Source organism: Miniopterus schreibersii (genome assembly GCF_964146895.1).
Source record: "Miniopterus schreibersii genome assembly, chromosome: 10".
NCBI classification, from domain to species: Eukaryota; Metazoa; Chordata; class Mammalia; order Chiroptera; family Miniopteridae; genus Miniopterus; species Miniopterus schreibersii.
In genome coordinates, this window is record NC_138110.1 from 10,609,274 (window position 1) to 10,624,586 (window position 15,313).

The window sequence follows — 15,313 nt, forward strand, 5'->3', positions numbered from 1 at the left end:
GTCACCAGTGGGTGCTGAGTTTGCAGCACACTGCTCCTTTGTGTGTGGAGCACAGTGGCTTCTAGATGGGAGTAGGTGGCATCCGGCTGCCACCCCTGAGCATGGGAGCACTGGGACAGACAGGGCAGTAAGTCAGTGGCCTCTGGGGCCTGTGAGGGGTAGTTCAGAATCGAGGTCCTGGGCTTTCAGGAGGGGCTGGGTGGGGCCACCTGGCCAAGCAGCAGCCATAGGCCAGCGGCTGAAGAGGTTTTGTGAGCCACAGACACAGTAGTGTCTTTGCTCATGTGCTCACTCAAGAGGGAAAGAAGTGAGCCTTCGTCCGTGCTAGGCGGTGTGCCAGGCTGGAGGATGCGGCAGGGGCTGTGGGGCAGTGCCTGGGGAGAGGGCCTGCTGTGGGACACTGCCTGGCTGGGGCTGCGTGTGTCAGGGAAGGCACAGCGGAGCCAAGATCCGAAGAGAGAGTGGGAAGTAGCCAGAAAACAGACCCGGGTGACAGAACGGGGGCCAGTCCTAGGAGGACAGGTTCCGACGTGAGGAGAAACCACGTACGTGCTCCTTTACAATTCTCCAGAAAATCGGGGAGGGTTTCCTGACCGACCTGAGTCAACTGAAGAAGCTCCTGCCCTTGGTCAGCGATGAGGCGCTCATCAGGGACGTGGCCAAGGTCAAGCAGGTAGGCCGTGTGCAGCCTGGCCCTGTGCCTCAGCCCGAGTGTGGGGCAGTGGCCCTGCCTGTTCCGTGTTGGGGCCCAGGGGCTGAAAGTCCGTCTTCTCCACTCAGCTTTTCAGACGAGGACCCAACTGACCTCGGGTCATGCAGGAGGCGGGCGGGCGGCGGGCGGGCGCAGGTGCCCAGGTGCCCAGAGCAGCCTTGAGCGCACCTTGGCCTGCGGGAGAAGCTTGTCTGGGGGGAAGGCTCAGGGGGCTGATTCGGATCGGGCACTGAGCCTCTCCCCGCTGCAGCCAGCCTCATAGCCTTACAGGCCGGGTCGCTGAGGCTGCCTGGGCCAAACGCCACGCCACGTGCTCCCCCGCCTGCCTCTGTGCTGGGCCCAGGAACAGCCCTTCATTTTGAAGTCTCACCCTCCCTCTTCTCTGCCCAACTGCCCACACCTGTCTCCTTTTACCTACGTTCACTGGGTTCCCTTTGTTTTGCTTTTCTGATCCTTTGCTTTTCCCCAGCTTTGCTTTTTGGGCTAGTTTTCCATTTATTTCTGCCACTGGTGGTGCGTGTTCACTTTCAGGATCAAGCTTCCCCCACGCCTGCTTTTCCTCACACGGCTGCTGTCCCTGAGCCCCCAGCACGGGTCTCCCAGTCTTCCTGCCGCTCCCCCGGGGCAGCCGCAGACCTCCGGGGAGCCCCTCTGTGCCCCGTTTCTGACAGTGGGACCCAGATATTCTCAGCCCAGGTGGGGGGCCAGGCGTTATCCGAAGGGGAGCTTGTGGATTTTGTCCCTGTGGACCGTTCAGTCCGTCCTCTTGATTCGCCCAGGAGAACAAGCTGAAGTTCTCTGCCTTCCTGGAGAAGGAGTACAAGGTGAAGGTCAACCCCTCGTCCATGTTCGACGTGCACGTGAAGAGGATCCACGAGTATAAGCGGCAGCTGCTGAACTGCCTGCACACCGTCACCCTGTACAACCGTGAGTGCGGCTCCGCTCCCTCTAGCTGTCCCTGGGCCCGGGCCCTTCTCTCACGCAGTCGGGCGAGGGGCCTGTGTGTGACATCGCGCAGGGATTGTGAGCCATAGCTCTGTGTTCTTCCCTGTGCTCAGTGTCTGAGGAGTTGCGAGGGAGTGGAAGGTGAGCTCTGTCTCTGCTCTGGCCCGCCGGGGCCTGAGCTACGCAAGGCAGGCGACCGGTTAAATGCCTCCGGAGGGCCATGGACGGCCCCAGGGAGTCAGCATGGGGCCTGGGGTGGGCGGGAGGGGGGTGGGGAGCTTCCTGGAACTCCAAGGCTAGGCTTTATGTTCAGTTCAGCTTTTATTTTAAATTTAGTTATTATCTTTGTTAGACTTGAGTTATTTGGAAAGATTTTACTTATTAGAGACATTTAAAGTATGCTTATAAAAAACAAAATAGTATATGTTAAATTTATATGTGTACCTTTAATTGGTTAAGCAGTATTTCAGTGTGAGGACATGTGAATCAAATATGAATATTTGCTAGTTTTACAAATATCATAATAAAACCTTGAGGAATAACTTAGTTTTTAAAGTTTTGTAATGTAATAAAGCGATTCATTTTGAAAACCAAGGAAACTGCACGTACTCTTCTAGAGGGAAAGCCCCTCTCGGGAACATGAGCGCTCCCGTTACCAGTGAGCCAGGCGGGTCAGGTGGCGGAATCTGGCTCCTTGGGAGGCGGCGGAGAGGCAGGGTAGGTGCCTGTGATGCTCCCATGCTCCTGGCCCCAACCTTAGAGACGCCGCAGGTGCGGGGCCTCCTGTGTGGGGCTGAGGGAGGCGCCTTACCACATGCTTCCCTGGCCAGAAATAGTCGTCCATGGAGCTCTTGTTCTGTTTTATTTGCCATGTTTTTCTTTTGCAGTCAGGATTTTCTGCATTTTATTTGTTATTTCCTCAGTGATGTCCCTGAGTCCCCTCCTTGAACCCAGTTTGTGAGCAGCAGAGAAGTCACTGGGCACCCCTTTCTTCCCCCCTCTGCTGTTAGTCTCTGTCGTTGCCGTGTGCCTTTGTGCTCCCGTCAGGCACTCCTGCTGCGGTGCTTCTCAGCTGCTAAGGACACCCTGTGACCCTGGCTGTTTCGATGAGTCGGTCGGGCTCGTGCCCATTTGCTCTTCATGCCCGTGCACACGCGTGTGCAGGTGTCCTCTGACTGCTGCTCCCAGCCCTGACCTGACTTTTGCCTTGGCCTGCGGATGAACACACTCAGTGCTCACGAGGCCCTCTGCAAAGCCATCCTGCCTGGGTTTCCCTCTAGTTCACAATGCCGCTCCCGTGAACCGCACTCCCCAGCTTCTCCCCTGTTCCTTCAACATGGATGGTTTGAAGGTGACATTCTCAGTTCACTTGTTTTCATTGAGCATCGTTTAGGTCCTGTGCTCCCCTGTCTAGAGGGTGGGTTCGGGTGTCTTGGGTCTGTGCTAGATTCACTGGGCTGCCTGGGCGCTGGCCGCTGTGGGTCCGTTTCCCTGACACTCAGGCTGCTCTTTGACTGTGTTGGTTGCTATCTTGTATTATTTCTAGAAAGTTTTCTTGAAATGTATTTAAAACACTTGTTAGTGCCACAGTTTTGGTTTTTCTTCTTCTGGGACTCTAGCTAGGTGTGTGCGTGTGTGGCAGTGTGTGTGGGGGGTTCTTCTACCTACCTTCTTGCCTGTTGATTTCTCTCTGATCATATCTAGAGGCCTTTCCTTTTCCGTTAGGTTCTCTGCTCTTCCCGCTCCATCCTCTGTGTCTGCGGTGCTGTGTCTTCTCTCCCTCTTGGCTTCTGTAATCAGGCTACACTTACCTGTGGTAGTTCTGCCTTTCCACTCCCATGTTCTGCCAATTCTCCTTTAATGTGCTCCCCCCGTGTTCCACCCTTTCCTGTGGCAGTTCTGCCTTTCCACTCCCATGTTCTCCTTTAATGTGCTCCCGTGTTCCACCCTTTCCCAAGGTCTTGTAGTTCAGCTCTGTGGTCCCCTTTCCACGTTGATAGTCATCACAAGTTGGAGATTCACAGAGGTTTGTTCCATTTCCTCTTGTCTGTCGGGAAGCTGTGTTCATGTTTGTAGTTACCAGATGAGGGAGCTGCACTATGCAGGGTTCCAGGGCAGCTTCGGGCTTCCCCAGGGCCTGGTACCTCTCTGTGGCTGCATCTCCTCTGTCTCTGCCAAGTCCACACTGTCTCAGGGGCTCCCCGACCTGACTGTCATGGTTTCTGCCCTATGAGACTCTGTTCACCAGGATATCAGCTCCTCCTCCCCAGGTTTCCCAGTGGGAGAGGTGCTGATGAGGTCAGCCTGCCTGCCCCCCGGGGCTCCTTCCCTGTCTTCTGTGCTTATGGCCCCTCTGGGGAGGCCAGGTCTCGAGACTCTTCGCATTCCCAGCCCTGTTCCCCACCTACCCCTGTGACCTGACAGAACTGGCTCAGTGGTCTGGAGTGTGCATATTTTTCCTAGGAAAGTTTTGGTGAAAACGTAGCTTGTATTTTTATTATTTTCTACACTTCATGTTATTCTGCCTGATTTCTGGGAGTGGGAAGGTCCAGAAGCCAGGTACAGTCATGTTCCTACTAGAACATGAAGTCAGATATTAAAGATCAGCCACAACTCTACACTGCCCATGGCTGGTTCCCAGTTCTGATAAATGCTGCCTAGGGCTGCCTGTCGCCCCTGTGTAGACATCACCCCCACCCCCCAGCTCCCCTGACACTGAAATTGAAAACTGGTGGCCTGGCGAGCACACACTCAGTTTGCAGGGGCTGAAGGTAAGCCGACCATTGTCGACCTAGTGTCCGATCCCCCATCTTTCCCCATGCAGGAGAGCTTCAGGAAGAGAGTGGGAGACTTGGGGTCTTGCCTGACACCCCTCGAGGGCTAATGGTGCCATTACCACAACCGTGAGGTCACCTCTTTTTCGAGTGCCAGTCATGTACAAGGGCCTTGAGTCCTGGTGACCAGACCCAAACCGGGCTCCTGTGTCAGAGTGTTCTGGAAACAGGTGCACTTTTCCTGTGGCCTTTGAAAGAGTCTGCTCCTGGCTGGCCTTCCTCACTCCCCTGGGACCCATGTGCAGAATCCAGGGGCGTTGTTCCTATTCTGTGATGGGATTTCCTGGCGGGTGTGCGGGGCCCAGTGGCCATGCCCTACTACCTTTGTTGGGTTGACCTCTGAGTACACTGGTCACCACGGCTCACTTGAATCTCTTGTTTGTCCTGCAGGAATAAAGAAGGACCCTGCCAAGGCTTTTGTGCCCAGGACTGTCATAATCGGGGGTAAGGTGAGGTGATGTTCTCTTTGCTTGATATTTGGCCAGAATGCACAAACCACACTTTTCAGCAGTGCCACTGGGCCCAGACTTGGGCACCAGCTGCCCCCTCGACAGGACGCTGTGGGTGGCTCGGAGCCAGCGTACACACAATGCCAGAGGATCCCTGACCCCCAGGTGGGCCAAGTCGGTTCAGTTTTCATCAGCTCAGTAGATGGGACCCCTGCCTGCCCAGCACACTGGGGGGTTCCCAGCATCAAGGGCAGCCCCCAGGGGGCTTCTTGGCCTCTCCATTTGATGGAGTGGTACCCTTTCTCTGCATAACCACTGACATTATACACTGTTCCTGGCTCTTGGGGTCCAGCTTGCCCACAATGCTCCCCACCCACAACACGCACGCTAAGAGGATGCAGGTTGCTGGCTGCTTCACTGACCAGATGTGAGCCTGCTCTGAGCTCCGCCTGGCTTTATTTCCTTTCATTTACTGTGGCATATGCTTTGGATGCACTGTTGTGGAATCTAGCGGATCGCCATTAGGCAATGGTGGGTCCCATCATTGTGCTCTGTGTTCTAGGACCCACCCTCTGCCGCTTTTCCCCAACAGCCTGGTGTCATCAGGGAGTGTGAGGAGCTCTGGGGCACAGCTCCTTTATGGGGGACCCCGGGGTGGGGACAGGCTCTGTCCTTTCCTCTGACTCAAGCACATATGAGGGTGGACAGGAGGCTCAAGCCTTCTGTGAGCCCACTGGCTTCAGATGGCCCCACACACCTACCTCGTTTGGTCTCTGCCCACTCTCTACCCCCAATTCCTGCTATTTCTGAACCTTATTCTAGACATCATGACATGTCATTTGTCAGTATTTCAATATTAAAAATTTCAAGCCTAGAATGTAGAAAGAATTGTAGAACATTCATGAAGCTGGACTTCCACTGGGCTGCTTCAGAGTGAACCACAGACACTGGAACGCTTTACCTCTCAGCACTTCACCCATCCTCACAGTGATGCTTCCTGAGCCACAAATCATACTCTCCACCACCACACAGACCGTTGTCACACCTCCATGTCAAAGTCACAGAGATCTTGAGCAGCTTGTTTGAATCAGGACCCTGGCAAGGGCCTAGCATGGCTGCCTTTTAAAGTTCTTCATCTGCAGGTTTTCTCCATCTTTCTTTTTTCCCTCCTGCAGTTATTTTTGTTACAGAAATTGGGTGGTGTGTCTTCCCCAGCTTGCCTGTTCTGACTGCATCCTTCAGTATGTTTAGTTCCCTGATTTCCTGGAAGTTGGTAGTCAGTTCTAACAGTCCCGTTTCTTTTATCTCTTAATTTTTGAAACTGAAAACAAGCTTGAGGTTGACAGATTTCTGCACACAGGGGAGGTGGCCATCATGAGACGTGCCCTGTCAGAGCTGAGGGAGAACAGGCGGGGCATCACGCCCGGTATGGTTGCGGGTTCTTCTGTCATGAGTCTGTCTGCCAGACTGAGTGAAGGACATGCAGAGATGCCATGGCCTCAGCCCCTCTGGAGAGCCACCCTTGCCTGACACCAAGGCTGCTCAGCTAGGCGTGACCTCAGCAAGTCCAGCACCAGGCCACGGTGACCAGGAACAATGCTGGCTCCAAGCAGGCCTGCTCATGCTTAACCCTCCCTCTTTCCAGGCAGCTCCTGGTTACCACATGGCCAAGATGATCATCAAGTTGGTCACGTCCATCGGCGATGTTGTCAACCACGATCCAATTGTGGGCAACAGGCTCAAAGTGATCTTCCTAGAGAACTACCGAGTGTCCTTGGCTGAAAAAGGTACCTCTGGGGAGGCCATGTTAGACCATAAAGCCTGCCCCTGCCATGTGGGGGGTCATTGCTGGTCAGGGGTTAACTCTGCCCTGGACACCAGGCTCCCTGGTCAAAGGGGGCCTTCAGTCTAGTATTGAAAGGCTTTGGGGAGCTCTCTGTCTGTACTCAAGTGCGGAATTACTCTCAGCCTCAGCTGTTCTTTGTCTCTGCACTTTCTCTCCTGCCTTGACCTCATTGTCCCTCCTGCTTCCTCTCCTCCGCCCCTCAGCTTTGCCTTCCTGCTGCTGGGCTCGCTTTTGCTGGCAGAATGTGCTCCCATTTGCCTCCCTCCCCCCTCTTCACTCCCCTCCAGAGATGCTTCTGCTCATGACCACCTGTTCACTCTCGAGAGTGCTGCCTGCTTTTCATTTGGGACAGCACCTGCCTCTTCTGTCCTTTCTGAGGGCGGCTCGGGGCCTGACATTCTGCCCTCATCTATTGAGAGTTCAGTCTGGGGCTGCTCCACTTGAGGGAGTCCTGGGAAGACTTGCTCAGGATGTGTGCTGCCACCTGGAGAAGGTTCTGAAGATGATCCTGCAGCCAGATGTGCCTTGGAGCATGGCTGTCTGTGTCTGGATGGGCCTTTCTAAATTGGCTGCTACTGGAGACTCTGTCAGGAAAGCATCTGCCCAACCAAAGCTGAGCCTGGGGTTCTGGTGCCAAGTAGCAGGCACATCCATGGTTCAAAACATGCTGCTTTGTGGGCCTCGTCTGAGTAAAGATGTGCTCCCTCCTCTTGCCAGCTTGGCTGGTTCATCAGAACCATCCCTGTGGTCCCCACTGCCATGGACCACGTGTGGTTCAGTTGGTGGTGTGGTGAGTTGGTTAGTCCTTCACTGAGCTTCCAACGTGTCTAATAGCTGTTTGCTGCCTGGAACTCTTGCCTCCCCTCTCCCCGCACTACATTTGGGGCCGGTTCCTGTGCTTCTTTAAAACAGACCTTGGGGGATGCCCAGTCTGGGGCCTCAGACCTGGGGTCAGGGCTCTTGGACTTGCTGTGGCAATGTGTCTGCTATCATATTTGCTGTGTCATCTGCCTGTGGGGTGGGCCTGCATGGGGGCCAAGATTCCTGTGTCTCTTTATGCTGACGCTGGTCTTGATCTTGAAGAAGGGCTGGGCTCTGGTCTTGCTGGCCTTGAGTGCCTGCCATTGAGTCAGGCAAGAATCAGTTCCACAGATGAGCTGAGGCCGTGGGAACAGGGATGCTGAGGCAGATGGGACAGAGGAGGTGCAGGGAACCCACTCTTGGGAGAAGCTGCAGGACCCAGTCTATGTATAGCACAGAGTAACTGTGAATGGGAGGAAATTACAATCCACCCCCCCCCCCCCCCCCCAGTCTTCTGGTTCCAAGAGTCTGGATCCCTCTCGAAGTGATCTAATGGACTTGTGGACTTCTGAATAAGAAGTGGCTGGGGTGACGGTTCTGGTCTAGGTTCCAGAACAAAGGTCCTATGCCACCTGTGAGGCTTGTCCTCAGGAGTCCCCTCATAGACCCTCTGCCTCAGGCTGCCCTGGATCAAGAAGGTGAGCCCTTATAGGTGGCGTGGGGTGCCCAGCCTTGGCCGCCTGCAGGGTACCCAAGGGCTCCAGCTTATCCTGGAGTGAGTGCCAGCCTCAGGTCAGGTCGGGATGAAAGAGCAGAGTGTTTCTTAGGGATCCATGGTGCATGCTATGAGTAGTTGGTGGCTGATACCTTCTTGTGCTCCTCCCTTGCAGTGATTCCCGCTGCTGACCTATCACAGCAGATTTCCACTGCGGGCACCGAGGCCTCAGGTACGGGCAACATGAAATTCATGCTCAACGGGGCCCTCACCATTGGCACCATGGATGGTGCCAACGTGGAGATGGCTGAGGAAGCTGGAGCTGAAAACCTCTTCATCTTTGGCCTTCGGGTGGAAGACGTACAGGCCCTGGACCAAAAAGGGTATGTGTCTCTCCCCGTGCCATCAAGGGTGTGGCATCATCGTGAGCACTGCCCATAGCCCCAGGGAGGGTGTGAAGGGCTCTCAGGCCAGGCCCCTGCTTGCCAGGGTGAGTGCGCCCAGGGAGTGGGGAGTGGCTGCGGGCACTCGGGCCTGTCTGCTCACTTCCAGCTTGGGCAGAAGCTGGCTGCTCTGTGCTTCTGCTTCATGGCTCAGTCTGAGGGATCCAGACCAAGTGTTTCCAAAAGGGTGGAAGCTCTAGTCTCTGTGGGGGGAGCCCTCAGGGACAGGGCTCTGAATACTCTTGACTGATTTGGGGATTTGAGGCTGGCCCACTGCCGCGATTCCCTGGCCAAATTTTGTAAAATAACCCATCTGTTTAGGAATAGTTTTAGATTATAGAAAAGTTGTAAAGACTGTAGTTTCACATACACTTCCAATTTTACCTGTTGCTTGCATATTACTAATTAGCGTGGAACATTGTCAAAATTAACTAACCAATAATGGTATGTTTTTTTTTAAAGTCCATCGTTTATTTCACCATTTTCTCATGAATGTCCTGTCTTTTGCCCAGGATCCCATCCAGAGCATCCCTCTGATCTGTGGCAGTTTCTCAGCCTTTCCTTGTTTTTCATGACTTGGATACTCTTTAGGAGTCCTGGCCCCAGCCTAATTCTGAGCAATAATTAAAAAGACAATGTTGCCTAATTTCCTAAAAGCTCTCTGGGGAGTTGGTGAGGCCTCAGGTACCAGCCTGGTAAAAACCCAGATGTCACCTATAAAGAGCTTTGTCCTTGTCAGCCTGAGAGTACACACCGTATGTGCCCTTTTCTGCGCCCTGCATTGACTCTTTCTGCCCCATCTCTGTGTCTAGGATGCACACATCTATCAAATGCCTCCCTTTCCAACTTCCTGATGGCCACAGGCCTGTTGTGTCTCGAAGGATGGGGACAGAGGATGGGAGGGTCGAGGGTTAGGGGGAGGGGGCTGAGGGTAGGGTGGGGATGCACAGAGTTGCAAGTTCTTGAGCAGCCCTCTCCTGTGGGAATGAGACGGAGCCATGTGTGCCATTGTACAGCGTCAGGGACCATGGTTCTGTAAACTGTAAAAGGAGCAGGTGGGATTTTGTGCTCACAGCACATCACCATCTCCCCGGGGCCCAGTAGCCCACATGGCCAGCAGCTGCCTGCAAGACCCCACAGGCCTGGAGCCTGGGGCATTGCTAGGTAAGGGAGGGGGTGTGCCCATTGCCTGCCCAGAGGCTGCTGCCTGGAGGCTGGGCTGGCACTGACTTGACCCTCCTCACAGGTACAATGCCCAAGAGTACTATGACCGTCTGCCCGAGCTAAGGCAGGCTGTGGATCAGATCAGGAGCGGCTTCTTCTCTCCCAAGGAACCAGACTGTTTCAAGGACATCGTTAACATGCTGCTGAACCACGACAGGTGGGACTGGCTTCCTCTTGGTCCTGTGTCCCGCCCCACAGACAGGTTCCCGGGGTGGGCTGAAAATTGGACGCTGTTGGGGGTGAAAGCCCCCCCCCCCCCAGCTGTGGCCCAGGTGCAGAGCCTCAGGCCACCCACCTTGAGAAGTTCCACTACACCCAGGGCTAGAGCTAGCATTGGCCTCCTGCGGTGCTTGGTGTGCTGTGGGCACCCAGGTGGTGGGAACTACCAGCTGCATAGTCCAGCCCCAGGCCCCAGCACCAGCTGACCATCTGGATGTGACAAACAGGTGATGTCACACGGGGCTGATAGGATGCAATTCCTGAGCCTTCTTGTCTCCAGTGGGAGAGGGAATGTGGGCAGGACTCCTCTGGGAGGCTGGTGGGGCTGCAGCAATGTGGGCCATGGTGACACAAATTAAAATAGAATTAATTTGTGACATAAATTGCAGTGTAGTGTTTTATTACAATGCAATTGACACATGGTTGTAACTCAGCTTCCGTTACAGACTTACTTGGAACAGGTTGGCTGTACCATTTGCCACATGACAGTTCTTTGCTCCAACCTACTGATAAAAGTTGAGCCTGGTGAATGCTGAGGATTGATGCCTATTCCACTTTTAGTTGCTTTTGGGTTGGATTTCTTTTTTATAACTGCTGTCAGCTGGCTTCAGCCAGACCAGGTCATGACCAGACAGGTACTGGGAGCTTGGCACTGGCCAAGGTCTGTGACCAAGGAAAGACTTTTAACGGTTTTATGAACTGTGTTTCTGACTCAATTATAAACAGAAATGCATTTCTGTATTCATAATTCCTGCATTTTTTTGGTCCTACATCACAAGTTCTTGGCCCAGTTAGACCTGCAAACTGCTGCTACAGAGAGCCCGTTTTCCACCATCCTGTGCCGTTCCCCCGGGAGGTGAAAAGAAGAGACCTTTCAGCTGTGCAGCTTTAACCTACGTGCATTATAAACACCAATGTCTTTAAAGGAACATTGGATTAAAATAAGGTTTTTGAAAAAGTGTTCGCAGGACATAAGTGTTGCTCACAGAGCAGCCCCTGTGGCCAGGTGGGCTCCAGAGCATCAGGACACAGACGGCGGCCATGGCCTGGTGGCTGGTTCCCTGATCTCTCATCTCGTTTCAGGTTCAAGGTGTTTGCAGATTATGAAGCGTATGTGGCATGCCAGGCCCAGGTGGACCAGCTGTACCAGGTAAGGTTCTCAGACCCCAGAGCTGATAGGGGCAGCACTGGTCAGGGAGCAGCGGGGCACACATGCATCCTGCTGTCTAGGACCACTCCTGGGAGGTCACAGTTCAGCCTGTGGCCCAGAGCAGGCGTCCACTGCTTACAACTGCTATGCTGGTGCCTTTAGACTCCTTGGGGTTAGGCTGCTGTCCACTTGGCACAAGTTTGCCCTGCAGAGGGGGCGGAGATGGGCTGTTCCCTAGTCTGATCACCCCATGTGGGTATGATAAAAGGGGACTGGGGAGTCATGTGGAGCTCAGCCCAAGAGGACGGATGGGTCTGGTGAGCAGTATGCACACAGAAAGCATGTCTAAAAAGAGAATGTGAACACTTTCTGGGAAAGGTAAAAGCTTCGATATCCATAGAGTGAGAGACTTACAGCCTTAAGGGGCAGAGTTTCTAAGGCAGGGGTGCTGGAGCAGCTTGTCATGTGATAGTGAAGGACAGAGAGAACCCACATCCCAGGTTTGTGTGTGGAGCATGTGCTTGGCCCCACACAGCAGCCCCATGGGCCTGGTGTGTCCTTAAGGGAGCCCATGGGGATCTCATGGTAGAAAGACCCAGGTCCTAAGCCGGGGAGGTGGAGGGTGTCCTTAGGTGCCTGCTTCCCTCCATTTTCTGGGATTTCCTGGAGGGCATGACATGGTGGTGTGACCATGCAAAATTCTGGTTGATAGTTTACCTCCCTAAACTAACAGGTTCTTGGATGAGGCCCCAGGGGTTCGTGTATCTGATTTGCCCCGGTCTCAGCCCCTCCTCTTAGCATACTGCCGTCATTGCCTGCACTTGGGGAAACCGCTCCTGATGTTCCCTCTACAAAAGAACAGGGCAGACAGGGCCTGAAAAATGGAGTGGTGGGTGGAGCTTTGGAAGGAACCTTTGCTTCACTGAAACTGGGCCTCAAGGAAAGTGGCCCTTTGGGGAGGCTCCTCCAGGTGTGGCTGCAGTCTGGGGCAGCTGCCAGGCTCTGGGGGGCCCTGGCTAGACCACCTGGCCACGTCCCCTGGGAATTGGATCCTCCGGGTACTCATCTGGTAGTGTTCCTGATTTTGTTGTGTGGGCTGTGCCCTAGTGGGATGTGGAGCATTTTGAGGGCCAGGAACTTCTCAGGCTCCTGGCCCTTCTTCCGTAGTCACTTGTTGCTTTTCTGGTAGTTGGGGCCCATCTCCAGTGAGCTGTCACTTTCTCTTCCATCAGGCTGCCCAGAGTGAGAGCTAAGACCTCACCTGGAAACATCCTAAAGTTCTGGAAGCGTGGACTCTCTTGTGCCTGAGATTACTCAGTATTTCCTTCTCTCTGCAGAACCCCAAGGAGTGGACCAAGAAGGTCATCAGGAACATTGCCTGTTCGGGCAAGTTCTCCAGTGACCGGACCATCACGGAGTATGCCCGCGACATCTGGGGTGTGGAGCCCTCTGACCTACAGATCCCGACCCCCAACATCCCCAGGGACTAGGTGATAGCACAGTGAGGACCAGTGGGGCTTTTGTTTTCTTACTGACTCCACACCTCATGCCATTTTCCAAGTGGTCCGTTGTTTTCAGTGCTGTGTTTCCGAGACTGGGAAGGAAAGGTGCTAAGAGTGAGATGCTGCCTGGTTTCTGGCAGGAAAGCAAAGCTCATAGCACTGACCAGCTGGCCCCACAGCTTCATACTACCTACCCCTTTGGCCCTCCCCCACCCCACAGAAGTGGGTAAGGTGAAGCCGCCTGCTGGGCTCCTCCGAGACCTTACACACACCTTGCTGTGAGCTTGTTTTAAGTTTTGAGCCTCTAGATTCTGGGGTCTGGGCAGGTGGCAGTGGCAACACCTGAAGTATGTTTCTGCAGTACCTGGGTTGGCCAGGCGGTGCCGACTCAGCTCTGTTCCTGGTTGTGCTGGGAGGGTCCAGTGCTCTAAGCCATCTTTACAGCTGCCCCGTGGGTGCTCCGGACCACTAAGGGGGCCTTGGTTAGGATAAGGCTGGCTGATACAGTTAGCCTGATTTTCCTTTTTTCAAAAGAAAATTAACTTCACAAGGAAATGAAACTAGCTGAAGTCTTTTCTTGTTTAGTAACTAAAAATTGTACTTTTGAAACTTGATGTCAGGGGAGGCAATTCTGGGATATTTTCGCCCAGCTGTGGGGGCCTGGGGCAGGGTTGCGTCTCTGCTGAGGGAGGCTGAGTGCCTAGCCCCTGCTGCAGATCTGCACCCTTTCTGCCCTGGAGGGCACATTTCTTGTCTTACATGCAAGGCTGCCTCTCCCTCTCCCTCCGTCTCTGCCACTGCCACATGCGGGGCTGGAAAAGGACCAACTGGGCCCAGAGGGCAGCGCACTTTCCACTCTGCCCGAAGGGCAGGTGAGCACGTCAGCCACTGGAGGAGAGAGCCAGTGGCAGGTGGCACCCTTCACTGCATTTGTTGGCAATGCTGGATGGAAGCACCCTTCCAGAGGCTCTGCCTCCTTGCACGCCGGGTCTGAGCACCACAGGCTGGGTCCTAACTGCTCGTAGAACCAGGCATGGAGGACTTGCTCAAGTACATACTTCATCAGAGCCACTGGGGTCTGTGGTCACACCCCCAACACCCTCCATTGCCCTGTCCCTTAGGCTGTGTGTGACCGTCACTGTGCCAGTTGCTGATTAAAACTTCCTACCCATGTTTGGTTGAGTTGGCCTCTGCATTTTACTCTGGGTCAGCCTGGGGCAGGCCTCAGTCCCTCCCTCCTAAAGAGGGGATGGGCTAAATTATGGCACCATATTCTGGCACTGAAGACAGGAAGTTCTCTCATCCCAGCTGTTGTGGCTTAGAGCTGTGTGTGCCTGAACTGCCAGCTCTTCAAGGAATTATGAAATCTAATCACTTGGTAAACTGTCCTCTGGGCACTGGCATTTCTGCTCTGAATTGTATTGGCTTCTTTTGCACCTGTCTTCTGCCACCTACTCCTGGGAGGCAGAATGCCCCGGGGACCAAAATATTTCCCCCAAAACTGTACAGCAAGTTGAATAAAAAACCAAGAGGGATGTGAACTTGGGGTTCAATGTTACCCAAAGACCCTGAGAACTGTGGAACCCTGGAGCACGGTGGACCCTTGCTGGGGGCAGTGGCATTATGAGCCTCTTCTGGGCGGGGGTGAGGAGGGAGATGTGCCCTGGGATTGTATGCTCCCCATCCCTGTCCTAGGGCTTCCAGGACACACGCATGTAACTGTAGTTTATAACTATGCATGTCGACATCTCTTCTGTGTTTTTAAAGGACTCATCCTGACCACACACTGATTTTGTAACCCAAGGGTCGGTCCTTACCAACAGTTTAAGCTTAGTTGCTTAGACCAAGGTATCAGGAAGGGCCCTTTGGACCTGATGGCCCAGAAGCTGCCCACTTGCTGCTCCCTTTTGGTGCTTCCTCATCTTTAGCCGGCCTGTCAGGCACCTATAGAAACACTAACAGCTTGTATTTTTACTTTATATCCTATCACATTCCTCCAAGAAAAGGATCTGAGGCCACTCACATAGACAAAAAGTTAAAAAAAAAAACAAGATTAAGAACCAGGCAGAACAGGCAGGCCTGAGACAATATGAACAGACCATACCCACTTTCTTGGCTGAGATGGGCTGAGAGAACTTGACTTGGAGCCTCACTGACAAAGCCAGAAAAGCTCACCAGTCTCACGAAGGGGCTGTCCAGCCCAGGGGGGCACATGGTATTTCAGTGGTTCTAAGAGCCTCTGACACAGAGCAAGATGCTACTGGGCCGGGCCCATGTATCCCAGCTCTGACAGACCTGCAGCCTGAGACAATGGTGTCTTACAGGCAGTGCTCACACCTGAAACAAACACCGACTTCAGGACGAGTCTGTTCATGTTTTACCCGTTTAAGAAAGGCGTGCATGGCAGATGCAGGGTAGAGGGGGTCAATGGGGGGGGAAAAGGACATCTGTAATACTTTCAACAATAAAGATT

The 15,313-nt window shown here is 53.8% G+C and overlaps 1 protein-coding gene across 3 annotated transcripts in view; it reads left to right on the top strand.

The window, feature by feature from the left end:
- Window positions 1-15,313, top strand: part of PYGB (glycogen phosphorylase B) — a 57,381-nt gene extending 42,068 nt beyond the window's left edge. For 2 of the 3 annotated variants that reach the window (XM_081148716.1, XM_081148717.1), the window contains 8 exons: window positions 572-673; window positions 1,492-1,639; window positions 4,882-4,940; window positions 6,586-6,727; window positions 8,478-8,685; window positions 9,992-10,126; window positions 11,272-11,338; window positions 12,676-15,313. In XM_081148716.1, coding sequence (XP_081004842.1) covers window positions 572-673; window positions 1,492-1,639; window positions 4,882-4,940; window positions 6,586-6,727; window positions 8,478-8,685; window positions 9,992-10,126; window positions 11,272-11,338; window positions 12,676-12,828 — 1,014 coding nt within the window. In that variant the 3' untranslated portion in view covers window positions 12,829-15,313. The remainder of the gene's footprint in view (window positions 1-571; window positions 674-1,491; window positions 1,640-4,881; window positions 4,941-6,585; window positions 6,728-8,477; window positions 8,686-9,991; window positions 10,127-11,271; window positions 11,339-12,675) is intronic. The other variant, XR_013999623.1, reaches the window with a different exon arrangement.